At 46.4% G+C, this 26,645-nt stretch overlaps 3 protein-coding genes and 1 long non-coding RNA gene across 14 annotated transcripts in view; 1 reads left to right on the forward strand and 3 right to left on the reverse strand.

Moving 5' to 3' along the window:
* RNF212B (ring finger protein 212B) overlaps positions 1 to 7,698 on the forward strand; it is a 22,581-nt gene extending 14,883 nt beyond the window's left edge. For 7 of the 10 annotated variants that reach the window (XM_083410646.1, XM_083410640.1, XM_083410642.1 and 4 more), the window contains exons 6-16: positions 382 to 442; positions 631 to 659; positions 845 to 891; positions 1,278 to 1,320; positions 1,652 to 1,709; positions 2,173 to 2,218; positions 4,058 to 4,097; positions 4,233 to 4,357; positions 4,578 to 4,639; positions 4,729 to 4,760; positions 5,572 to 6,874. In XM_083410646.1, coding sequence (XP_083266772.1) covers positions 382 to 442; positions 631 to 659; positions 845 to 891; positions 1,278 to 1,320; positions 1,652 to 1,709; positions 2,173 to 2,218; positions 4,058 to 4,097; positions 4,233 to 4,357; positions 4,578 to 4,639; positions 4,729 to 4,760; positions 5,572 to 5,608 — 580 coding nt within the window. In that variant the 3' untranslated portion in view covers positions 5,609 to 6,874. The other 3 variants (XR_014504354.1, XR_014504355.1, XR_014504356.1) reach the window with 3 other exon arrangements.
* On the reverse strand, positions 34 to 4,117 carry LOC310663261. Its single transcript, XR_014504449.1, has 2 exons — positions 3,981 to 4,117; positions 34 to 1,737 (listed from the first exon to the last, which is right to left on the reverse strand). It is a non-coding gene; the product is annotated as an uncharacterized lncRNA (long non-coding RNA).
* Positions 7,699 to 7,847: 149 nt separating the features above from the next.
* On the reverse strand, positions 7,848 to 16,587 carry HOMEZ (homeobox and leucine zipper encoding). 2 transcript variants are annotated; one of them, XM_083410460.1, is made up of 2 exons: positions 16,472 to 16,587; positions 7,848 to 9,599 (listed from the first exon to the last, which is right to left on the reverse strand). In XM_083410460.1, the coding sequence occupies exon 2, from the start codon at positions 9,535 to 9,537 to the stop codon at positions 8,080 to 8,082; it is 1,458 nt and encodes a 485-aa protein (XP_083266586.1). In that variant the 5' UTR covers positions 9,538 to 9,599; positions 16,472 to 16,587; the 3' UTR covers positions 7,848 to 8,079. The 2 variants fall into 2 exon arrangements, with proteins under 2 accessions (XP_083266586.1, XP_083266585.1); XM_083410459.1 differs by having other exon boundaries at positions 16,195 to 16,575.
* A 3,619-nt stretch (positions 16,588 to 20,206) lies between these two features.
* LOC310663155 (twisted gastrulation protein homolog 1-like) lies at positions 20,207 to 26,224 on the reverse strand. The gene is made up of 5 exons (XM_083410810.1): positions 25,997 to 26,224; positions 24,737 to 24,888; positions 22,784 to 22,883; positions 22,168 to 22,383; positions 20,207 to 20,988 (listed from the first exon to the last, which is right to left on the reverse strand). The coding sequence occupies exons 2-5, from the start codon at positions 24,848 to 24,850 to the stop codon at positions 20,768 to 20,770; spliced, it is 651 nt and encodes a 216-aa protein (XP_083266936.1). The 5' UTR covers positions 24,851 to 24,888; positions 25,997 to 26,224; the 3' UTR covers positions 20,207 to 20,767.
* Between the last annotated feature and the right edge of the window lie 421 nt (positions 26,225 to 26,645).

Raw genomic sequence — 26,645 nt, forward strand, 5'->3', positions numbered from 1 at the left:
AGAAGGTTCATATGAAATATTATTGAATTCTCGTTTCATTTGTAAGCAGCTCTTTTATTATTGATTGATGGCAGAATCCTGGTAAGGGGTGGAGTGAGCTCCTGCATTAACATTATACACATAAAGCAACCAAATGGGGATAAATATGTATACTGTTATTTTAAAAGGACCATACTCCTATTCCATTAGTACTAGATATTATGACATGTTAATGTGAAATGGAACTATTGGTCTACATGACCCCACAGACATACATCCCACATCTCTCTGCCAAAATGTTCCTGCCTAAAGGGTCAACAGTATAACTGGAATACTTAAGGCAATGTAATATAATTAGACCACCTATCTTCCATTTCTTTCCCCCTACTCCCCTTGGCTTAGGAATTTGGAGGCAATACGGAGAGAGAACAGGGAACTGAAGAAAAAGTGTAACAACATGAAGGTAGGAGCCCTTTGCTGGAAACAAATCACATTTTTTGTGACTGAGATCCAGACACCATCTGCTGGTAGAAACAAGTTCTGCTCCTCCGTGCCTTTGTCAATGTTGGGATGGGAAAAGTGAACCAACCTCCCTGCAAGTTACTTATATTTGAATTTGGGTCCTGCAAACCCACCCTTTTCTCTCAACAGGCTTTTCCGAGACACCGCCAGAGTAGCAGGTCAGTGTGTTACTTCTGCCTTCTTGGAACATTTGCCAGGAGCTGCAGCACATAAAATGTAGACAGCAATGTATCTGTGGCAAAACAATAGAGCTGAGTTTGAGGCCACAGGGCAGCAAAACATCTGGGGCACAGTCACATGCCTTTGACCCTGACTGAACAAAATTCATTTCAATTTGCTGCAGAAACAGCACTCCAAGGCCAGTCGGTGTCACACACCCATCACCCAGAGGTAGGTAGAAAGATGGGGTTTCTGTAGGCATGCGTCAATGCCCTTGAGCAAATGTTCACATTACAGTGTATCTGTTTGTTTATGAGCATGTGAATGCATGTGTTCTGGCCCTGAACACATAGCAATAAGTGGCTACTTACCTATCTAAAATATGCCTTTGCACATGTACACACATGCAATCCAACATGTTTCCCTGAGAGGGATGGACAGGTACAAACATATGCTCAAATATTTCTCTATAAAATCAGGGTAAAGGTTTGCACATGTCTTTTTGGCCCTTGAAGATGCATATTTATTACCTTCCTTATAATGACTCAGACCAACATCTTTTCTCTAGCACAGTATGTTGTTATTGTCTCCACAGTAACCTATTTCATATTTTGCAGTTACACCACAACCTATTTCCCAGCACTCCAGTGAAGTAGTCAGGTAGGTGAATCAGAAAATTCATATTCTTTGGTTGTAGGTGTGAGGCATTGTTATAAAAACAACAGCAAAAACGTAGGCGTTTGCTCACAATTCCAGAGGAATTTCAGTTTATTTTTTTTCCTCTTTAAGTAAAACAAAATTCCAACTCTAAACACAGTACACTTCATGCTATGATATCTCCTCTGTCCAGTATCCTATAATCAAAAATTGAATTCTAGTTTAGGAATCTAGACCTCTTAGTAGAGGCAATGTATAGATATTATCTGTCTGCTTGCCTATCTAGCCTTCCTACCAGTGACTCCTGGACTTTTTCTGCCTCTATTCTCCATAGTCGCTCATCTTCCATGGATGCCATCTCTTCCAGAACCAGCCAGCTATCAAACTGGCAAGTGAGTCTCCACCACTGCTGTCCTTTACCTAGAAAAAGGAAAAGATAAGAGGGCTATATTGTTTTTGTTCTTCAAAAACTCAGTGTCACAGAGAATTCGGAGAACCAGGAGTCATTGATATAATATGCCCATGAAAAGAGAAGCCTTGTCCTCGTCACACACTGTTTACTGTTTTGTGTTATCAAGGCTTAGTGCTCAGTACTTAATACATTGCCATGGCAAAAGAACTATTCTCCTGTTGCCAACAAGGACTCACCAAGGCAATAACCGCAACAAGGTCAGTGGGAGCTGTTAATATCATCTGCCTGATAAGGCCTACAGGACACATAAATAACAAGTGCAGATTGAATTGTAATGTAAAATTTAGAATTAAGGTGTTTATAATGTTGTTGCCTTATTTTACCATGTAATAACTTTTCTAGATAATATTAAAAAGCAGAGATTTATTATCACTTGTACCCAGCATGCCAGAGGATCCACTAGGATGACCCCAGCTGACTCTATAAATGGTAAGAAATAGCTTCAAATAAAAGGTAGGGAACACAACTAGACAATAAGAGATTGGGGTGGGGGAAATAATTCAAGGATCACACCACCAAAATCATTAAGACCAACACTAAAGTATTTTTATATACATTAGAAGCAGGAAACCAGCTAGGGAGGCAGTTAGACCTGTGGATGATAAAGGAGTCAAAGGTGTGCTGAAGGAGGAAGAGGAGATTGCAGACAAGCTGAATGAATGCTTTACATCGGTTTTCATTGCACAAGACATAGGACAGGTCACTGTCTGAACTAATTTTCTCAGGAAGAGAGCCTGAGGAACCAAGGAAAATAGTGGTAACAAGAGATGAAGTCCTAGGCCATACTGACAAATTAAAAACAAATTAACTTATCATATCCAAACGGCATCCATTCAAGAATTCTTAAAGAACTCAAAGGCGAAACTGCTGATCTTTTATTGGAAATATGTAACTTGTCTGTAAGATCAGCCCCCACACTGGAGGACTGGGAAATCGCCAATGTAACACCAATTTTTAAAAGGGGGATCCAAGGAGATCTAGGATAGTACTGCCCAGTTAGCTTAATGTCAGTTGTAGGAAAGCTGGCGGAGAGCATTATGAAGAATTGCCAAACATAAAAAGACTTGCTGAATAAAAACTAGCATGTTTACTAGAAGTGTAATACTTGTCCCATTAACATTATTCAGTTCTTTGAGAGTGTCAAACATAGTGCCAAACACTTTCAAAACATTTCTCATCAAAAACTCCTGCGTATGATTACCAACCATGGGATAAGAGGACAGATCCTCACTTACATCAGTAACTGGCTAAAGAGGGAGCAGAGAGTAAGAATAAATAGAATTTTCATAACACAATATTTTATTACAATACTGGTCATCAATTAGTACTTTTGCTTTTTAACCTGTGCAGAAACGATCTGGAATAAGAGATGAGCAGTGAGATGCCTATGAGGCCAAATTGTACAGGATAGTAAGAAAAGGGGTGATATATCCAATTATACACATCTATGGTGCAACCATACTTGAGAATGCTGTGCACAGTTCTGGTAACACACCTTAAAAAATATATTGTAGAACAGAAAAAGGTTAAGAAAAAGGTAATGAATATCATCAAGGGACTGGAGCAACTCGCTTATGAGGAAAATCTACATGGGGGGGGGGGTTAGTTTAGAGAAATTGTGAATAAGGTGGAAGGACGAGAATGAAGTGTCTAAATTTATGCATGGTATGCAGAAGCTGCATAGAGTTTTTCTCCTCATAATACTAGTAGCCAATAGATATTTTATAATGAATTTGGCAGATGAAAGGAAGTTCTTAGTCACACATGGGGTCACAAAGAGTTGGACACAACTAATCGACTAAACAACAACTACTTAGTCACACAGTACATCATTTAACTCTGGAATTTGCTACCAGGCAAAGTTGTAATGGTCAGCACTTTGGATGGCTTTAAAAATGTGTTTTAGACAAATTCATGAAGCATAAGACTATTGAAGGCTGCTAGTGGCATATATCTCCAGTATCAGAAATAGTATACCTCAGAATCCCAGACTCTGTTCTTATGAATGCTGTATATGTTTTGACTACAAATAATACAAAAGACCAAAAGGTGGCAATGGAAGACCAGGAATAGGAGAGTGCAAGATTCAGCCTCCAAAGCTTATTCAATGTCCAAGAGGGGAAATTGTCCCCTCTTTTAAATGGGCAAATACATTATTGAATCTAAGAAAAGTAAAGTCCTACATGCTTACCTTTGTTCTTCTCCTGTCACCTTTCCACAGACTCTCCGATAATCACTTGAGGCATAATACTTTGTTCTATTTTGCAGCTACTCCTTCTTCAGGTTCCACTCAAAGTTTATTCTTCAGGTGAGTTCCAGGGTGAGGGATGATATTCCCTCCAGGATACTATTATCACGTGACCATGAAAAGGCCATGGCACTAGTATTACTTGCCACAGTAATTTGCATTTCTCATCACCATTCATCTCTTCATTTCTTTCAGGGCTTCTCCTGCCTTTTCTCACACCTCCAGCATGAATGTCAACTCACACACCCCTATGGCGAGGCAAAATCAAAGTGCTAGGCAGCAACAAGAAACCCCATACTTCAACCTCAACATCTTCTCTGGTGAGAAAGTACCCTGCTGCTAACAGACGCACCTTTTATTCTTCCATATTCCCTCCAGTACTCAACAATGTTATCATTGTACACTATAGTTCACTGTAGTAATGATTACAATGCAGGCTGCATTCTAAGGGTTGGCCTCACCACTCAGCCAACCCACTCAGCCTCAGAATCCCACCGTATACTTTCTAATGATCAAATCTCTATTGCCTTTAACCCACAGATCAGACAGAGGGGGTTTCTATGCCAGAACATCGTAGCAGTGAGAGACTACGGCCTATACAGGTGAGGAGCAGTCTGTGAAATGAGTATAGACTGGGCAAAGCTTATCATTGGAGCATTTTGAACAACTACTTTTATTTCTGTCTTCTCAGCTGAGATTCACCCCTCGCTCCTTTCACTGCAGGTAAGTGGTAACCTGTTTAGTTCACCATCCTCTCACCCAGAGGCACACCTAGGCCCACTTGCACCTTTGGCATGGAGATGTTTCAGTGCCTCTGAAGCTGGGAGAAACCATGGACTAGAAACTCAAAAAGTCACACTTCTAACAGCACCACTGGATGACTGGGGAGAGAGCCCTCCCTCAGAGCAGCAGAGGAACAGCCTGTGGAGTGCATGGTTGGGCAGGTGGGCTCTTAGCCACTCCAAGCCAGAGTGGAGAGGTGAGGTTTTCGTGTCGCTCCTGAGCCTGTGCCCTTAGCAGGGGCCAACCCCTAGATATGCCCCTGCTCCCACCAGGAATTAGGGCTGTGCCCCCCACAACACGTTATTTGTAGGCACCTTTGGGCGCTCCCATTTGGGTTTAATTTGAAGAGGGTTGCCTTTATTTTTTGCTTAAGTTTTTTGTTTTGGGCTGTATTTTGCCAACTTTCATGGGATCAGGATTCAAAGCCTCTAGGCCAAAAAATGTTGGGGACTCCCTGAGTTAGGAGACTACAAGGGCTTGTAAAAGAGAGGGGGGGGGCTAATACAAGGTTTGGAACTTTTGGGATTTGCAGTATCAAGTATTCTGTCACTTCCTCCTTCTGCTGAGCCAAGCCAGGAACTTGATCTGTGTAAAACACAACCTCCTGCCTAAGCCCGATATTGTGCTCTAGATACAGGTTGAAGTGCATTACAAACAGAAAAGTTTTGTTGAACATAACTGAGTGATAAGCTGCATTTGTAACTAGTGTGAACCCTACAGTATGCAACTAGCTCATTTTATTTTCTCACAGGCATTCATCCAACAGCCAAGCCCACCAACAAAAATAGGGAGGACAAAAGCAGCTCTCTGCTTACCAGTCTCAACATGAGGAAGATGGTATTTCCTGTCCCTGAATAAACTCTGCTGAATTTTTGGGGCCTTGGTGAAAAGCCATCCACTAAAAGTATTTTCTCTCTCTCATAACACACTATATAGTTTCAGGAGATCTAACATGTGATAGACTTAAGTGGTGTAATATATATTTGCAGGGTCTCTTGTTGAAGGAAAGGTGATCAAAGGCAGACTTACCGTAGTAGGCTTATTTCAAGGCTCAGTGTTACTAGGCTAGGGCATTTTTTAGCAGACTCTATTGCAACTTATTAAGCAGTTTGTAGATCATAAAATAAACTTGCCAAAACTGAGATCAGATTCATTTGTTGAGAAGATAGCAAGTATTTTTGAAATTCTCAGCTGCAATTTAGCCACTAGCAACTCAATGGAAAAGTTCCTTCTTTTTTATTCCAGTTGCATAGAATATAGGACTACTTTCTCCATACTGTATAACCAAAGTTGCTTTCCAGAGTAAGGACGTGACAAGTATTTCTTTGAAAGATAAAAAAGAAGCTGTATTTTTATCACTATTATTAAAGAAAAGACTAATTATCAAGAGAATCCCCCAGTTATGGCTATTTGAACTAAATCCACACCTTAGTCTATTTTATTTATCTCCTTCAATATCACATAAGTTTGTACAGTCCCATGTTCCGCCTTCTCTCTCTCTGCGCAACTGACCAGCTTATACCAATATTTTTAGTTTTTCTAACAGGGGGAAGAGGTGTTGCCTTTTCAGCCACTCTGTAAAAATGCTTGAAAGAGTGATTTAATAAATAGAGTTGGTTTTTTAAAAATGCAGATTAGTATCACTATGTACAATCTTCTGCCTACTCATCGCTCCATAAATCTCAGATTCCATCTTCCCCAATAACCCCTTATAAATGATCTAGGGCCAGTTCTGAGAGTTTACAGCAGCTTTCGATCCCTTAGATTCAGGGGCGGGGAGCAGGGTAGGGAACACATTCCTGTTTCAGTGACGGTATTGGCTTTGCGAATGGAACAAAGATGGCATACAAACAGCAATGCTTCCTCCATTTCTTCCATAAAGGAGATGGTCTCTACATCACACCTCACCTTCAAGTAAGCTGCAGTGGAAAGTGGTGGCTTTCAGTTCATAGCCGTCACCCATCTAGTTCAAAATGGATATATGACCAAAGTGAAAACTGATGGATCAAGGCACCAGTAAAGGGAGAGCACAGGAATGAATAAAAAAGGGTGATGACATCCACCTAAGGAGCTCAGTCGGTAGAGCATGAGACTCTTACTCATGAGACCCATGGATCTCAGGTTCATGGGTTTGAGCCCCAAGTTGGGCAAAAAATTCCTGCACTGCAGGGGGTTGGACTAGATGATGCCCGTGGTCCTTTCTAACTCTACAATTCTATTATTCTGAGATCATCAAGAGCAGAAGAAAAGTTAGAAGCTGTACAAAGAAGAGGCAATTAAAATGCAAGGAGAGAATGAAACGGAAGACAACTGAGATTAAGGCACAAAGTCGCCATCCTTGATTGGCAACTTCCAGAAATCAAATATTTATAACTGTAATTTTGGGCCACAATTTTAAAAATGGAAAACAAAATCCCATAAGTAAACAAACGGGGAGAGCTAAAAGTCTGGAGGAGCTTAGTCTAAATTACATTTTTTTTAATGTGTTCTGTCAGTAAAGGGACTTTGATTTGTAAAGCCAAAATAAATGTTTCTTCATTGTATTCCCTAGGCTTCTGCTTCACTTAGCAGAATGAAATAGGATTGATACATGGGAGAGTAGCCAGATGGTACATATTTTCTGGATGGAATTTGAAAAAAGACATTGTTCCGTAAATTAAGGTACAGAGAGTCATATAAGCCATGTCACTGTGCCAGTAAGGAAAACACTGACAGAAGCAGGAGTCAAATAATTAGTTGGAAGCAGTGAGACAAAGCAGAATCAACATGCTTCTCTCATCCCAGATACCCCCATTAAAATGAGGGAATGTTTAGAACTCAAGAACGGAAAGAAGGAAAAATGCATCAGGATTCTAGAAGAAGGAAACAATTTGGCCTCTATGAGCACAACACAATTTGAAAGATCGATAAGAAATAAATTTATCGGTCCAGTACACTACTGAACAGGCTCATTCTATGGATTCTGGAGAAAGGGTGTGGGAAGCCCCCTATCCTACACCTTTTAAAATCTCTGATTAAACACATCACTGCATGGTACAAATTTGTTTTACTTCAATTCTAAAACTTGAAAAAACACACACATAAATATGCTGGAACAGAAAAGGGGACCAAATTCAGTGTTTTGGAACCATGGCTAAGGGCAGGAATTTGATGGAACAGAACCTCATAACACATTTGCCAGTTGCATCTTGATCCCTCCACCAGACCTATCTCAGAAGTCCAGAATCGCTAGCATCCATCCAACATTCACACAAGAGCCCTAGGCAACCCACTCTTCATCGTCGTCCTCCTCGTCCTCATTGTCATCATCTTCCTCATAGTCTTCATCTTCTACTTTTATCATAGCGGCTGCCACCTCCTCATCTACTTCGTCCTCATCCCCCAAGCATACCTCTACCTCGCATGGTGCTGGTGAGTGTGAATTGAAATACTTCAGCACCTGCTCAGCCTCTATGCCAGACTCATGGCACAGTGCCGACAAGTCGTTTTCCTGCAGCTGCAGGTCGCTTGCACGATACCGTTTCAGTGGGCTTATGTCTGGATGGTGAGCATGAGGTGGGTGAGAAGGTAATGAGGAGACAGGCTCTGGGTTCTGTCCTGCATTGTCCCGAAACCATTTCAGCTGGCCATGTTTGAGGGCATAGCGAGTGTCTCCAAACCACTGGATGATCTCTGCTCGTGGTAACCCAGTGATCTTCTCCAGCTGGTGATAGTCCTCTCTCCTGGCCCACTGACGACGAAGGAAGAAGGACTTTAACATATCCAGTTGTTCCTTTGTTTTTCGCCTAGGCTTGCGAAGAATGTCCGAGAGGTAGCCTGAAGCCTGCTGCTGGTCCCCCACAGGGCACTGATAGTTCTGAAGGCTGTGTGACTCAACATTGGCTGTAGCTGTAGAGGATGATGGGGTAGCTTTGGTGGAAGAGACCGCTGGAAGAATCACTGGGTGATGCCCACCATTCACTGCAGGGGTGACAGGTTCAGCCGGCTGCAGGGATGCTTTGGTGAGACCCCAGGTCATAGAGTGAGAGTTATGGAAGTTGCGATCCAAGCTGGTGGTTGTGGTTGTGGTAGGTAGATAAGAACTAGAAAGCATTTCTTTGGCATTGTGAAGCTGCACAGAGGTTCCTGAAGGTTCACAGTTCTCCTGAACTTTGTTATGGTGGGACAAGACATTCCCATTCAATTCCCAAATGTCCTGAGTGATTCTCCCAAGTTCCCTCATTCCTTGGGCTGTGCTGAAGTGGCTTAAGGGAGTTATGGAAGACTGCTGATTTGGCAGATATTTAGTGGAATGGTGCCCAGAGGTAGGAACCGATTGGTGATATTCCTGACTCTTATAAGTTTGGTGCCAGGGGTCATCATCATTCCTGGCAAGCAGGCAGCTAAAGTGAAGCTGGTCCTGATGGTAGATGAGGCGAGCTCGAGTCTCTTCAATTTCCTCTGCACTCCAACTGATGCCACAGCGTAGGCGCTGTGCCATGAACCAGGCCTTGACCTTTTCCATGTGGAGGCCATGACGCAGGCAGAGCAAGGCCAGATCAGAGAGGCTGGGGTATGGAAAATAGCTGAAAGTTTGTAGCAGATGCTGGTTGCCATCAAGGTCGCTTGTCTGTGCTGCCTGTGTCCACACCAACTGGAGGTCCTCAGAGATGGGTGGCAGGCAGATCAAACCGGGAGGGGAGCCAAGGCAGCCAGGGGCATCCTTGTTGGGGGGCATGACGGCTGTCGTCTACAAGAAGTCTTCTATCTCCGGGGATCAGCTTCTGTCCCTCAGAACAGCTAGAACCAAAGAGTAAAGGAAGAATATGGGTCAAAAGAAGAAGAAGAAATTACATTAGAGGAAGCGGGGACAGGAGAGATAGCACCACAATGAGGAAATTGTAGTGTTCACTTCCAGGTGAAGAAAAGAAATATTTCCTGTACAGTGGTACGTCGGGTTACAGACGCTTCAGGTTACATACACTTCAGGTTACAGACTCCGCTAACCAGAAATAATACCTCGGGTTAAGAACTTTGCTTCAGGATGAGAACAGAAATGGCACGGCGGTGGCAGCGGGAGGCCCTATTAGCTAAAGTGGTACATCAGGTTAAGAACAGTTTCAGGTTAAGAATGGACCTCCAGAACGAATTAAGTTCTTAACCTGAGGTACCACTGTATATAGCAAGCCACTGTGTTTGGGAGAGGAGTTCTAACCTAGCCTTCTATCTATGTGCAGAGAATTGGTCAGGGTGGTGTGGGGTGATAGAAAAGCATTTACAGTGGTACCTCAGTTTAAGAACAGTCCCGTTTACAAACGATTTGGTTTATGAATTCTGGAAAGCTAGAAGTAGTGTCCCAGTTTGCGAACTTTACCTCAGTCTAAGAACGGAATCTGAACAGTGGAAGGGCACCGGCAGCAGGAGGCCTCATTAGGGAAAGCGCACTTTGGTTTAAGAATGGTTTTGGTTTAAGAACAGACTTCCGGTACGGATTAAGCTCATAAACCAAGGTACCACTGTGGTTATCATTAGAGGTGCCACCTGCAATCCCAAAGTGCTACAGTCTAAACCCAGGCTCACTGCTTTAGAGTCACGGGACTGTTTTACTGATGCAGACCAACACAGCCTCCCTTCTAAATAACATTTAGCAATTAAATGGCCTTTTGGCCTGCTTCAGAAGTAAATTATCAGCCCCCAAACAAACTGCATGCCATTGCACTCATTCCAGACCCCTTCCCTCCTCTCATGCTCCCAGATTTGCTGCCAATATTGAGGCTTATTTAAACCAGTTTTCCATACATCCAAACTGGCAAACAGTTTTAATTTCCTTCTTATTAAGCAAGCTATGAAGCCAGAATTAGATCTGGTTTGAGAATAGAAAAACACAGAGGGTCTGCAACAAAATGTTACAGTGTGCAATTCCATCGTTCAGGAGTCCAGCTGCTCCATCCCCCTCCCCATCAGTTCTCTGCCTCCGCTACCCTGCCCCAAACATCCAACCAGCAATTCTATGGCCACTGAATATGCTCAGTCTTCATTTGGGTGTTTGGGTGTGTTTCTGTTTTAGGCATTTTCCTCTGACTTTTTTTGTCCTTCTGCAAACCTTGGGGGTCCCCCAAAGCCTGCTGATGCCCCCCAAAACAGGGATTCCCAAACGTCTGAGTTCATTTACCCCTTGATAAGCTTATAAAGTTGTCATCATCAAGTGAAACAATGTTTTGTTTTGTTTTTTTTAAATCAATATATAATAAACATTCCTCATAGGCAAGGAAGGTATCCTCTGTACATTCCCATGCCTTTTATTTCTGATACTCATAGTTCCTGATTAAATTTTCAAACAATACACAGAAATTTTATTTTCCACTCCTAGTCCTTTTCAGTGTTCAAAACTCCCATTGTTCTAGGTTCATTTTCAGACGGGGAATTTCATTAGTGCAGGCAGTTTCTGAGCTAAAGGCTCAGTTCAGCACCTAAGATTTCAGATTAAAACCGCAGAGTGGAAAGAAAGGAGGACCTTTTTCTTCCTCCCCTCTTCCAGCTACTCTCTGGAGGAGAGACCCTCTTAAGAATATTAGGGGAGTGGGCAGGGGAAAGACTAGACTATGTGAAAGATGAACACAATATTTTAGGTGCAGTTCATTCACTTTCAGCTTTGTATTCTTGTTATAAAAAAGCACACCTATACATTCCATTGTTGCGCCCATAACCTAGGTTTAAGGTGCCGTTTAGCTCCTAGCTTTCATATCTGTTTCTAACACTGGTCCTCTTCTGGTACGGGTTTAACACTTCAGTCTCCTTTTGACTCTGAGGTCTGTATTCACTCCCTGCACAGTTCCACCAACCTGGGGTGTGGGGAGCTATATTAGCCATCACTTTGGAAAAAACTGCTCTAGAGCATGAAAAGATATATAGCTCAGTTTCAACACTGTGTGCATCTATTTAGTTCCATTATATATGTTCTAGAATTGTTCACTTGGGACTCCAGTTTGATCCAATTTCCGCATTTACCTTCTGCTATCTCACGTGTTCCCTCGTATTCATCCAAATCTTTTAAACTGCAAGCCTCTGGGGAGCCTGTTATGTATTTCAGCATACAATGATTTACACACACACACACAGAGGTGTCTGTCTGTCTGTATATGTCTGCACACACACACAGCACTGATCAGCCAGACTGAAATTCCAATTTTTCTCTAATAGTTTTAGAAAGCAGATGGCCTTTAATTAAATAGGATAATGAAGCAACAATGGAGCAATGAATGCCAATTTCCAAAGGCACCAGAAGATTAAATGCCCCAAAAGTCAGCATTAATACAAAATAAATCACAAATCCATCAAAAGCAGACCGCATTCTCCAAGGTTTTGCAACTAGCTATGTAAACATCATAGTACTAGCTGCCCAGATCCGCTTCATCCAATTTTTAAGGAGGGGAGGAATTTTGCAGAATATGTGTCTGTGTATAACTATTCTCCAGGTACTCAGACATAAGCATCCCCAAAGGAGGACCGTTTACCCAACCGATATCCTGAGATTTCACAGTACCACCCCCTTTTGCCAGCAACCTACTTTAACTTCAACATTTCTCTTTCCAGCACTGCCTAACCTTCCCTCTTGCTTTTCCTCCCTAGGTCAAAGTCCCCTCCCATCTCCCCAAGCCTGAATTCTCTCCTCTATACTCACTTTTCTCCCTTGACTCCTCCCCCACTTCAGGACTTTCCTTCCTTCTCTCTCTTCCCTGCTCCCTGCAGTGCACGCTGGGAAACAGAGGGAAGAAGGCGGGGTTTCTCAATCCCCAGGAAGCTGGCCCTTTAAGGGGAGCCAGACACTTCGGGTCCTCTATCCTAACTTGCATTTACTTGGGTTTTTTATTTATTTATTTAAGGAGTGCTTTCCTTAACCTTTTTCATTTTCTCCATCAGCTTCTGCAGATCTGCTCCCATTAAGTTGCCCAAAACTCCCTACCCCTTTAAAAAATAGCTTAACCCTAGTGTTTATACAGTACACTGAAAATAAATACAATTTATTATAAAAAAAGATTTAAGAACTTTTAAGCCATCTTGTTTTCAAAAGAAAGTTAAAGTCGTTAACAAATTCTGACGTCGCAACAAAATGATTTTCAAAAACTCATAGAAATAAAGCCATCTAGTGAAAAGTTGAGGAAATAAGTGAAATAAATAAATAAACGTGGAGGAATTTGTCCACCTGTACTCAGAGCCAAGGCCCGTCCCACCTCTGCCACCTGCTCACTGCATAGCCCTTGGCAAAGTCCCTCTCTCTCAATCTCAGCTCCTCACATCCAGCTCCAGCACCCAGCAAGATCCATGGGAGTTCAGAGGCCCGCTGTAGAATGGGAATGGCACAGCAGGGGCAAACAGAACAGCAACTGAATGGAATTCTGCATGTGAAATGGTTCTGCAGAACTGATGAGTTAACATTCATCCAGTCACACCCTGCCACTGGCTCCTTAATCCCCTATCTGGTGGCTGTCTGTGTTACTGGGTACAACCAGCGACAAGAAAAAGGTGCTGTGCAGCCAAATCCCAAATGACTGGGGGTGGGTAGCCCTTCAGATGTTGTTGGACTACAGTTCCCATCATCACTGGCCTTTTGCCATGCTAGCAGGGGCTCGTGGGAGCTGTAGTGGAACAACACCCAAAGGGCACCATGTTGGCAGTCCTGCTGGACCAGATTGGCATTATGTTTCCTAGCCCACAAGGAGGGCATAAGCGCAGTTCACTCTTTTGCTCATTACCATCCCCAGCAAATGGATTTCAGAGGCAGACTGCCTCCAAGACTGCACACAGCCACCTCAACAGCTTTCTGCTTAACCAATTTGTTTAACTGAGTGTAGGTATTGTCCAGGAGTTCAGCGCCACTGAATTAAATGGGGTTTACTCCCAAGTAAGTGTGCATAAGATTGAAACCTTAGCATGTGTTCTAAGAATTCAAAGGTCTGAAATATAGAATAAATGTTCATAAACGTATAAGGCAAACACATACCTAAGTATATAAACCATGTGTCTGAAATAGTTAAAGGTAAAGGTACCCCTGCCCGTACGGGCCAGTCTTGCCAGACTCTAGGGTTGTGCGCTCATCTCACTCTAAAGGCTGGGAGCCAGCACTGTCCGCAGACACTTCCGGGTCACGTGGCCAGCGTGACAAGCTGCATCTGGCGAGCCAGTGCAGCACACGGAACGCCGTTTACCTTCCTGCTGGTAAGCGGTCCCTATTTATCTACTTGCACCCGGGGGTGCTTTCGAACTGCTAGGTTGGCAGGCGCTGGGACCGAACGACGGGAGCGCACCCCGCCGCGGGGATTCGAACCGCCGACCTTTCGATCGGCAAGTCCTAGGCGCTGAGGCTTTTACCCACAGCGCCACCCGGGTCCCGTCTGAAATAGTACAGGAGAACAATCCTGAAGCCATTTTGACTCTCCCAAATTGACCTCAAATATTTCTCTGCAAGGAGGAAGGAAATGGGGAAAGCTTTCCAATTGTCTTTTGATTGTAGGAGCTTACACCTCCCTTTTCAACTACAGTCTGGCAAGTCGAAATAAATAAAAAATTGTCCAGTAGCACCTTAGAGACCAACCAAGTTTGTTCTGGGTATAAGCTTTCATGTGCATGCATGAAATCTAGAGTCTGGCAAGTATCTGTTATCAATATGCGTAAGAGATTCAGGAACTAAGTATTTACCATCTCAAAGGAATGGCCAGGGAACCCAGAAAATGCAATCAAGTAAGGCATTATCAGGTATCCTAGCAGACAAGAGAGTTGCAACACTCTCAAATTTCTGATGGAGACCGCCTCCTTCTATAATGTATGTATGGTGTTTTTTTGGGGGGGGGTCCTTGGGCCAGAGGGTGGGCAATTTCTGTGGATAAAACCTCAGCGCCTAGGACTTGCCGATCGTCAGGTCGGCGGTTCGAATCCCCGCGGCGGGGTGCGCTCCCGTTGCTCGGTCCCAGCGCCTGCCAACCTAGCAGTTCGAAAGCATGTCAAAGTGCAAGTAGATAAATAGGGACCGCTTACTAGCGGGAAGGTAAACGGCGTTCCGGGTGCTGCGCTGGCTCGCCAGATGCAGCTTGTCACGCTGGCCACGTGACCCGGAAGTGTCTTCGGACAGCGCTGACCCCCGGCCTCTTAAGCGAGATGGGCGCGCAACCCCAGAGTTGGACACGACTGGCCCGTACGGGCAGGGGTACCTTTGCCTTTTTATACAGTGGTACCTCGGTTTACGAACTTAATCCATTCCAGAAGTCTGTTCTTAAACCAAACCCGTTCTTAAACCAAGGTGTGCTTTCCCTTATAAGGCCTCCTGCCACTGTAAACTCCTAGGGGCGGGGACCTGTCTTGTTACTCTGTAAGGATTCAATCCTTCCACCTGCAATGGTTTGCTTCTTCACTGCATTCCCTGCAGAGAACACCCTGGCAAAGCAGCACCCAGCAAGACTGAACTCTGCCTCCCTAGACTCTAGTCTCTGTCCACTAGCTGGTGTCACTAGCTGGTGTTCAGGGAAGTTTTAATATGTGACATTTTAGTGTATTTTTCATCTTGTTGGAAGCCGCCCAGAATGGCTGGGGAAACCCAGCCAGATGGGCGGGGTACAAATAATAAATTATTATTATTATTATTATTATTATTACTTGGTAGTTGTGAGGAACCACAGGCCAACCGGGATCTCCCGGGCTGCCTTCCCAGCCCCTGCTGTAAAACATCAGGCACACCACTGCTGACACAACCCCATACTGTCTCCCGCCCAATTCACCCCCAAATCTTTTTGCAGCATCTTGCAGTCCTCCCCACTTGCCCCCCCCCCGTCCCTATCCCATACCCCTGACTACCTGCTTTAACTACAGTCTCACACAATTGTGAGCATGCCTTACTCTCTCTACTCTGCCACTTCTCTCCCAGGGCTCCCACTTTGCCCAGGCACGCTTCCCAAAACAAATAAGGAAGGAAACCGGAAGACCGCTGTTTATTTTTCTCCCCGCCTTCCTTACTCCACCGCAATATCGTCTTATTATAGCAGCTTTGGGAAGAGGTGGTAAACAAAAGAGAAAGAAGGAGGGATGGACAGGCCGAAAGAGGTGGAGGGGTAGGGCGAGTGGCGGAAGAGAAAAGGATGAGAGGAGGCGGGAATCGGTGGAAAGGGGGAATATTTTGCATGTGGAAGACAAGAGAGAGAGAGCAATCTAAAGAAAGAGAGCAGAAAAGAGGAGCAGAGTTCCTGGGAGAAAAGCCAGGAAGAGGAAAAGGAGGGATGTAGCACCAAGGCTGGCAAAAGGGGAGGCAATGAAGGAAAGGCTCAGTAGAGGAGGGATCGCAGCAGGCCCAGGCGAAACGGAAGAGGGGAGGGCGCAGCTGAGGCTGCTGCCGACCACGGCCACTCACCCGCTAGGGCCTGCTCCGGCTCTTCTTCCCCCTTGCAGTCGGGTTCCGCCCGCTTGGGGAGCCGGCGGGGATGGAGGAGGTTGGGCTGGGCAGCCGTACGGGCCGGGGACCTGCCATTGGCTGGAAGAGGCAGCCGGCCAGCAAAGCCGGACTCCTGGGATCTCCAAGCAGAGCGAGGCAAGCAGCGAGGCGCCCAACCAGCAGGACTCCAGGGTTCCACTCGGGACGGTCGTCTGTTTTTTGAATAGGAACCAAGGTTCAAGCCACACCCCCTTACCTGAAAACCCAGCCCCTTCGCCCCACACGTGTGGGAATGGTTCTTTGCTCTGAATGTGCTCTGAAGCATCTTTGCGCCCTCTCCATTGTGGCTTCAGGCGTTCCAGAATGCTCAGGGCATAAGGCTGCTCTGTGTCTGATAGGGAGGAACTGCGATTTTAATTTATCTTTGCATGTGGAGGCTTGTGGGTGGGTGAATAAGTCGAAATAATATCAATTGCGAGGATGAGAAAGCATCTGCTTCCCCCCTGAGGCCATTGGGAAGGTATGGGACCACATTAGGGTAGAAATCTGAAGCTTGGTGCTGTGGTGGGGTTTTGTTCAAAACTCAGGAGAGCATTCAACTAAGTTTTATTCAGAGCTGATACGGAAGGGGGGGCATGTCTTCTTCACCTTCTTCTTCGCTACAATATATCCATTTATTTCCAATTGTCAATGTCAAAAGGGACTAAAATCTATAAAATTCATAGAAAATCAACATGCCAATTTGCTCAATTTCTCTAGGATTCCATGACACCTCCCCTGTCCTCCATAATCCCTCAAGCAAGGTGTCAAGACCCTAATCCTGTCAAATCACTCTGCCAAGCCTTTCCTCTGGGCAATGCCAGGTGGCAGACTATGCATACATGGACCATTGTCTTCTCATCACCGGTACTCAGGATGTGCTTATCTGCGCATATCTCCAGCTCTGCATATTCCCCCCTCCCTCCTCCATATGTTAATCCTGTGTAACCCAACCTCTTCTTAATGTATTCATGATGTAATCTGTGTAACCCAACCTCTTCTTAATGTATTCATGATGTAATCTGTGTAACCCAACCTCTTCTTAATGTATTCATGATGTAGCTGGGATGTATTTTGCACTGTATTCTGGGACATGGAGGGAAGTTTCAAAAGTTCATGTCACCCCTTTCTCGTGGTTCAATCTCGCCTTGAACCTGTTGCGCAATAAACTTGGATCTTCTACAGTTTGCTCCTGTCTCCGGCTGAGCTCATTTTCCTCCGCAGGGACCCGCGGACTTAGTCCGACGAGCTGGGTGGCAGAGCAGCCTCGCACCCAGATTTTACCGTAACAGAGCTGACCTATAGAAAACAATTAACATGGCAAACATTGCTCCATTAATTTCAGTGGACCCACACTCTGAATGAAACTTAAGTTGATTAGCAGTTTGTTAACAGTCCAGCTGGGATTTGGTGACCTTTCTGGTCCTCATATGTCTTGCACATAAACCATTACTCTGCACCGGCTTTATAGTTGATTTTGGGGTGCCTCATTAGTTAAACAAGATGACTGATTTTGTAGTGCCTCATTAGTAAAACAGGGATTGTTGATCTTCCATCACCACTCAACTTCTTCTTTACTCTTTGAATCTATCATTGGACAACTGCCTTGTAGAAAGCATGTTCATAATGTCGAGGGAAAGCCATTCTGCACATGCTCAGAGGCACTATTGGAAAAAATACATTATATGTGAGGGATAAACTCTAGTAAGGCAGATGCACACAGCCTTTGGCCCGCCTGACGTGACTGAAGTACACCTCCTCTCATTCCTGGCCCATCAGCTATGCTTGGCCCTTAGATGCTGATGAGAATGGTAGTCCAGCCACATATAGAGGTCCCCCACACATAAGCAGAGAGACGGCTGCAGGAATTCCTACACCAGATAAATATGCAGAGTTTACATCAGTGGTGATCTGGGTCCTTGCAGAAGGGACAGAGGTGGCCCGTCATGTTTGGCCACCTAAAGCAAAATTTTGGGAAGGTGCTGACCACCCCCTTGCTGCCCCCACCAAAGCCTCGCTTACCAGAGTTGTGCAGCTGTGGCTTCCAGTGAGACCTCGTAAGAGCCACAAGTGGAGACCTCCACGAGATCTCACTGGAACCCGCTGCAGATGCTTCTTCTCGCTTTGGCAGGGCATCCCCGAGAAAGGATGGATGCTTGTGAGGGTCGATCATGTTGGTATAATGTGAACATTGAGTGAAATTAAAGTGTTTGGTCTCATGTGTTGAGTTAGCAAACCCCCCATGTCTGGATGTTCTGAGATAAGGGTACCAGGTGCACTGGGTTACCATAGCAACACCAGCAAGCTGGAGCGCATGACTTGCTGACTGAATTTGTGAGAATTGGCGAAGAGGTTGTGGGTTTTACACAGCATGGCGATGTTAGTGGATCTCTCTGTACATGTGCATCTTTACTTCAAGGACCAGAATAACTGTATATAGTAGACAGTAGTGTTGAGTTTTGTCTCATATCTGGAGTCACCAACAAGTCAGCATGGCTCAGCCTTCTTGTTGAAGAGCAGGAGGACTTCCAGGATCTCATCTGGAAATGTAAGATCCACTATAGTACCAATGAAACTTTGGGGAGCTGTCAAATGGGAATTTGGCACAGTGTGTCATCTGAACGCTCCTGGCATATCTCTGCATTCCATCTGAAGCCAGAGAGGCTGTGAAGGTATCAGACCAGTGTCTAGAAGCAGTGATGGAGGCCAATAAACCGAGACCTCCGGGTGGTGTTGCACTCTCTCAGAAGAAACAAGCTCGGAGTCTGGGGATGCTGCCAGATGGCAGCTTGTCACACAAGTCCGAAGAGGCTGTTGTGGCTAGGAATGCTCAGGCCCAGTTTAGGCCTCTTCACAAGCCACGTCTGATCTGGTCTTGTTTGTCCATGATCTGGTGACCTCCTGCCTGGACCGCAGCAGTGCGCTGTATGTGGGGCTTCCCTTGGAGACGGACCAGAAGATGCAGCTACTGAGCAGCTAGGCTGAAAAGTGGGGCAGCCTTGATGCTGTTTTCCTCTGTTTCCCCCTGGAAAGCTAGTTTCTGGTTGTTTCTTATTATCATGATAACTTTGTCATCCCCATAAAAAGCTATTTGTAAGTAGAACAACCTATTAATAAGGACCGCAATACCTCAAGGACCACCTCTTCCCATATGAACCTACCCAGACCCTGAGATCACCGTCTGAGGTCCTCCTTTGTGTGCCTCCTCCTCTAGAGGTCTGGAGGGTGGCAACACGAAAACGGGGCCTTCTCTGCAGTGGCTCCCCGTCTCCCCCAAGGAAGTTCGCCTGCCACCTTCATTATACACCTTTAGGCACCAGGCAAAAACGTTCCTTTTTAACCAGGCCTTTGGTTGATCTGATTTACATCCTATTCCCTTTTAAAACGTGTTTATTTTGGGTGGAAGGCTATGTTTTTGTTTTTATTATGTATTTCGTGGTTTTATATCTTGATCTTATTCTGTGATCCTCCCTGGGACCTACAGGTTTAGCGTGGTATATAAATTCTATAAATAAGAATAAATAATCAGTTCAGAAGATAATCTGCTGATGAGGCTTCTGCAACACAACTGCCTTGTCTTGTGAACTGCCCTGAGATCTTGCGATGAAGGACAATATAAGGTAAAGGTAAAGGGACCCCTGACCATTAGGTTCAGTCGTGGCCAACTCTGGGGTTGCGGCGCTCATCCTGCTTTACTGGCCGAGGGAGCCGGCGTACAGCTTCTGGGTCATGTGGCCAGCATGACTAAGCCGCTTCTGGCGAACCAGAGCAGCGCATGGAAACGCCGTTTACCTTCCCGCCAGAGTGGTACCTATTTATCTACTTGTACTTTGACGTGCTTTTGAACTGCTAAGTGGGCAGGAGCTGGGACTGAACAATGGAAGCTCACCCCATCACGGGGATTCGAGGGACAATATGTAAAATGAATAAATAACAACAAGAACAACAACAGTACAGGTAAAAAGATTCATTTAATTATCATTACAAAGATGGGAAACTGACAAAAGTCTTTATTTCTAGGTCCGTGAAGCAATTGACTTGGACGAGGTGTTCAGAAAACTTGGGGCTGTGGAGGGGTTGGGAAAAGGGCATTTTTTTCTCCACAAGGTGGCTATAGGCAGGTACCTAGGACACCTTTTTCCCAGGTGCAGTGCTTATAAGCAGAAGGCGTTTTCTCTTTTGGGAGGGGTGCCTTAAACAGTGAGCATTAGGGAATAAGGCAAAGTCAGCTGGGTTGTAAGAAAGAGCAAGGGGGGGGGGCTGTAGCTGGCAAGATACCCATAATAAGCAGAGGGAGAAGGTGGGGCAGAAGGCATTATTGCTTGGGGAAGGGATGAGTCCAGAGGGGTCCATAGAACCAAAAAGGTTAATGAACAGCAACAAAAAGCAAATGCTTCCTTCATGTTTGCTCAGTGAAGAAAGGAAGATTGGGTGTGACTGGGGCAGGCAGGCCAAGCAGAGGCTAGGGCAAGGCGAGTGGGTGCTTTTTGAGGGGGCGAGAGACCCAGAGATCTCAGTCCCGGCAACTGGAACATTGTGCGTGGGCTCCCCCATAGCCCAGGCAGTCTGGCCCCAGGCATTGGCAGCAGGCATTGTGGAACCAGCGGTAGCGCCAGGCGCCCACCGACTGGCAAGCCGTCCGGCACCGGCTCATGGACAGGCACTCGTTGAAGAAAATGGACTGGCACGGTGGCATGGTGGCATTGAGGCCCTTGGCATCCGAGAGGGCCAAGCCTGGAAGTGAGAGGAGAGAAGGTTTGCGGCCGTTGCGGTTGAACCCAGGACAAAAGCTGCAGCTCAGATGTCGTGCGTCTGCTTTGCACGAAGAAGGTCCCAGGCTCGATCCCCAGGTAGGGCTAGGAGAGAATCTAGACTGAGACCCTGGAGAGATGCTGCCAGCCTGTGTTGGCAGTATGGAGCTAGCCTGGCCAATGGGAAGGCTGGGAGGCAACGGCTGGGAATGACGAGCTCATGTGCGAATTGAACCAGGGCTGTCTTACTCCGAGTCAGATCAAAAGTCCATCTAACCCTGTATTGTCTGCACTGACTGGCAGCTGTGCTCCAGAGTTTCAGACAAGACATTCCCAGTGCTACCAGAAGATGAACCTTCTGCGACCTTCTCCATGCAAAGCAGATGTTCCTTCCCTGGGCAATGGCCCTTCTAGGTTACAGCACACATCACTCAAGTAACCCCCGTGCCAATCCCAAAAAACCCTCAGGTGCCACTGTGAACAGGTACCGTATTTTTCGCTCCATAGGACTCACCGGACCATAGGGCGCACCTAGTTTTTAGGGGGGGGAAATAAAGGGGGGGAAATTATTTCCCCCCTCAGCCCCAAAGAGCAAAGAAGCCAAGACAGCCAGCGGGATCCATCCCGCTGGCTGTCTTGGCTTCCTCTTTAGCCGCACACAACCTCTCCAGCTGGGAGAGGTTGTGGGCGGCTTCGTTTTTAGCCACGGGGCTGGGGCGGGGTAAGCCCGAGCTTCCCCCGACCCCAGCCCCCAGAACAGGTCCGTGAGCGGCGGCAAGGCTGCAAGCTGCTATCCGCAAGCCTTCGGAGCCTGGCGGGAAGTCCTGCTGCACTCCAAAGGCTTGCGGATAGCTGCCTGAAGCTCGGGGAGCGAGAGGGGTCGGTGCACCTCCATTCACTCCATAGGACACACACATTTCCCCTTCATTTTTGGAGGGGGAAAAGCGTGTCCTATAGAGCGAAAAATACGGTATGTGTCAATCTGAATGTTTCCTGTCGTTTATTACTGTAGATCAAGCCCTGCTCTCTGAGGTTCTAGTCTGAAGCTCTAACTGCTATACCACGCTGCCTCTTAACCCACCTCCCCCATGCAAATGGCATGTCTCCTTCCTGCGCCACTTGCGTCTCCCAACAGTCCCCTCTCTCCCCGCCACACGCATACCTGTGTGAGGCCCCAGGAGGAGGTGGCCGGTCTCTGCGTGGTTCTGCCGCAGCTCTTCTTCGACCGGTAGGGTCAGGATGCTCCAGCCCATGGGAGGGTCGTTGTCGGAGATGGCCATGAGTGCCCGGAAGAGCGAGGGCACCGGGGACATCAGGTTGTGCATTGAGCTCCGCAGGGCAGGGCGGGGAGCCGAGGAGGGGCGTTCGTCACACAGCCCTTGCGGAGAAGAGAAATCAAGTCGGAATTCCTCATGGACCACAGTTCAGCCACTGGGAAGAAGCGGGCAGTGTCCTGGTTCTGGGAACCCTCCTCCCAGCCATATTTTCACAGTGGTGGTAGAAAACCTCCTTTGCATGCAGCACTAAGAGGACTCCAGCTTCCTCAAAGGCCTTGCGGTTCCCCCCCAGTTTTTTTCCAGAAAAAATGGGGGAAAGTGTGTGGAATATTCAAACTGCTTTTTTCAATTTTTCCAGAAAAAAATGGCTTTGGAAACCCCCTGTTTCCCCCCCTTATTCCTGTTTTTCCCCCCCAGAGCTTCCCATCTCTACTTTGGCCCCCACCTTTTCCCCCACCCTGCAATGGGACGGGCGTTTAGCACCCCCTGGAATTCACTCACCCACACATTCACAGCAGGACTCCCAGAGATTGCCCAAGCAGAAAGCACATTCCCGACAGCATGGGCACCCAGCTCGGTTGGCCTCGCACTGGCACACTTCCTGCCAAGAGATATCAAGTGGGGGTGTTAACAGTGACCTCCCCCCTGCCCGGTTCCCTATATAAAACGATCACACCAACGCGCACACAAATCTGCCCCTGTTTTGCCCCCAAAGTGAGGATGGCCAATTTGACAAGTACAGCCCCATAACCGATAAGGCCCTCTGCCTGGTTCCCTGTAACTTGGCTTCTCGCAGGGAGGGAACCGCCAGAAGGCCCTTTGCGCCGGACCTCAGTGTCCGGGCTGGACGATGGGGGTGGAGACGCTCCTTCAGGTATACTGGGCCTTTGAGGCCGTTTAGGGCTTTAAAGGTCAGCACCAACACTTTGAACTGTGCTCGGAAACATACTGGGAGCCAATGAAGGTTCTTTCAGGACCAGTGTTACAAACTGACTTCAAATTAAATACGTAGTTACATTTTTCATATATTGACTTCCCACCCACACCACATTGTTTTTGTTCATACCCATTACTACTACATTACATATCAATATTTTATCTATTGCAGAAATCCCTCTAATGCAATCACTTTATCCTTTCTTCTCAAATCCTGCCCGCAATTTCATTTTATAGTGCTTTTTCAAATAGTCCAAAAAAGTCCCCCATTCTTCCAAAATGTGTGCGTGTTGAGAAATAATTATTTTAAAAATAATTTTAATTAAGTTTTCATATTTAATTACATCTCATTACACAGATTGTGTGTTGAGAAATAATTAAATTCTTAGCAGATCCTGTGAACTCAGGTTTACCCTCCCAGAGGAGGAGGTTGCCCACTGCCTCTCTGCCTGATGCCCTGGCCTCAACTCTGTCCAGTCAGCCCCCTGCCATGAATGCGCTGTTCTCCCCTGATTGCTGCATCAGCTGTGACCGGGTAGTTCAGCCTCCCCAAATGAAGAGGTTGCCTTGCTGTGCTTCTGCGTGAGTGACTGTTCTGGGCTGCCAATCCAAAGGAAGCCCGTGGTAGCGGCTCACGCAGAAACATAGAGGGGTGATTGCCACCGAGAAGTACTTGTCATGCATTCTAACCACATTTTGTGTGAGAGCACTGGTTAGTGGTGTGACTGAGCCTCCCATTCAAGGGGGAGAAGGGATCTCAGGAGCAGTGCTGGATTTACATTTAAGTTAAACAAGCTATAGCTTTGGGCTATATTTCTTGGGGGCCCAAAAAAATTTAAAGGAAAAAAACGATGTGCATTTCCAAAATGTAAGGTAAAAAAAATACAGTGGACGCTTGGATTGCGAACGTGATCCGTGTGGGAGACACATTCGCAACCCGCAGCATTCGCAACCCACAGCACCGCGTCTGCGCATGTGCGGGTTGTGATTCGGTGCTTCTGCGCAAGCGCCGAAACCCGGAAGTAACCCGTTCCGGTACTTCCAGGTTTGGTGCGGTGCGCAACCTGAAAACACACAACCTGAAGTGTCTGTAACCCGAGGTATGACAGTGAAACAAAACCTACATACAGCAACAGTGTTTTGTGTTGTGTAGGCTCCTATGATGTAAGTCATGGGCCCCGCTTGCTAGCCTGCTCCCTAAAATATCCCTGGTTTGCTTATTTCTATATATGGGGTGCCTACATTCTGCACGGACTGGTTGCATGGCAACAGGGGCAAATGGCTTTAGAAACCTATTAGGCCCGTAAATGACCATATAGCATATATTCAACACGAAAAACGGTGACAATATGTTGTTGACAAAGGACAGCTAGACATATAAAGGGCCCCGTTCCCTTCAGTAGCTTAGGGCCTCATCAAACCTAAATCCAGCCCTGCTTGGAAAACGCCCATCCCAAATCCAAGTCTGCAGGTCTGCAACAAGATCTGATGTGAGGCAGCGCTTTCCCAACCTCTTACCTGCAGCAAGCACTTGCTGACGTCGCTGGCGCAGAGGGCCTTATTGCACCCATCAGCACGGGAGACCACAGCCCATGTGGCTGCCACCAAAAGGAAGGCCACACCGTGGGGCATTGCTACAATGTGGGGCAGTAGGGGGCGGGTAGACAGACCTGGAAGAAAGTGGAAGATAAATGGTTACCTATGGGGAGAGGAGCATCTATCAGTTGACAAAAAATTGAGTAGCCCACAAAAACGTTTATTCGCCAGCTGCCCCACAGATACCTTTTGGGTCCTAAACAAATGTGGGGGGGCGCTACCCCAGTGGCGTAGCGTGGGGGGTGCAGGGGGGGCCGGCCGCACCGGGCGCAACATCTGGGGGTTAGGGTTAGGGGGCGCAAATCCACGGGTTACGGGGTGCAAATTACTTGCTTTGCCCCGGGTGCTGACAACCCATGCTACGCCACTGCGCTACCCCTATCAACACAGATTCTGTAACACTTCCCTGATGCCTCTTTAATAAGTATTACAAATTTAGTTCCTGCAGCTGCAAAGTGGTTATATTAACATTTCCCCCTTTCCTCTGTTATACTTGCCATCTAGATCTACTCTAACTGACCAAGGGATCTGTTGATCTCTTCGGCCCCCACAACTTTTCAATCCAGATTACTATGCTGGGGGATGGGGTCTCTTCTCTCCACTATAGGAACATTGGGGGAGAGAAGCAGCTAATCTGGGTTAAACTATTTATAGGTAGGTAGCCGTGTTGGTCTGCCGCAGTCGAAAGAAAACAAAACAAATAGAATTAAATTTTAAAATTGGTATGAGCTTTCATACCAATTAACCTAGTACATTCATACCAATTGGTACGAATTAACCAACTAAGTTATTGGTCTGAGCTTCCATACCAATTAAACTAGTACTAGTACATTTCATAGCAAGTTAAACTAGTACATTATAAAAGCATCTTGGGGATTGCATATCATGGGCTAAAGTAGCTAACACTCTTCCCCCCCCCCCAAGTAAATCATAAATAAAACTGAGTAGTAACAGGAGGAATTACAAAGATTCAGGACCCCCCCCCATTCAAGGTATGGACGTAGCCCGCGGCCAAGGACTCTCTCTCGACCCCCTCCCCATATTTCCAGGCCTTTTTTTGGGACGGCGTGGGGGGGGGCGCATAGTGATGGCTAAGAGTTGGGGGAAGTGCTCGCCCCCTCCCGCATGCAACCAAGACGACGCGACGAAGGGGAAAACTTAGTTAAGTGTCGATCGACTTACCCGGAGAGGGGGGGTGAAGTCTGCGATCGAAGTAGGGCTTTTTTTTTTGAGGGGGTCCGGACCACAGTCGCCCCCCCCCTCTCTCAGTCTCTGTCTGGTAGGAAAAAGAGGAGGGATCTGGAAGAAGGGAGGGCTGAGAGGGGTTGGGAGAAGGGGAGATGGAGGAGGGAAGGGATAGGAGGGAGGGAGAGCGAAAGAAAGAAAGAAAGAAAGAAAGAAAGAAAGAAAGAAAGAAAGAAAGAAAGAAAGAAAGAAATGGAGAAGGAAATGGAGAAGGAAAGGGTGGGGGAGACAGCCAGCCATTGATTTGGGCTTGCACCCAACTCTTCCAACTCTCTCGCCCCTCCAGAGGACCAAAGAGCAACCCTTTTGTTCTTTTTTCGAGGCTGCAGAAGAAATGAAAGAATAAAAGCAGCCTGGCAGCAGGCGGTGGTTTGTTAAGCTTTCTGGGAACTGTAGCTCTGTGAGCGGTGAACTACAGTTCCCAGGATTGTTAGGGAGGAATTCGTGTGCTTTAAATGCATGGTGTGTTCTCAGCCTTTGTGTAGGGTTTGCTCCTGAGCCATTTCTGCTCCCAAAGATATCCCACAAGGCAGCAGAGGTTTAGGATCAGGGTTTTCCTTCTCTAAGGTGGGCTCCCTTCCCACGT

Source organism: Podarcis tiliguerta, assembly GCF_965153285.1.
Source record: "Podarcis tiliguerta genome assembly, chromosome: 13".
Lineage (NCBI taxonomy): Eukaryota > Metazoa > Chordata > Lepidosauria > Squamata > Lacertidae > Podarcis > Podarcis tiliguerta.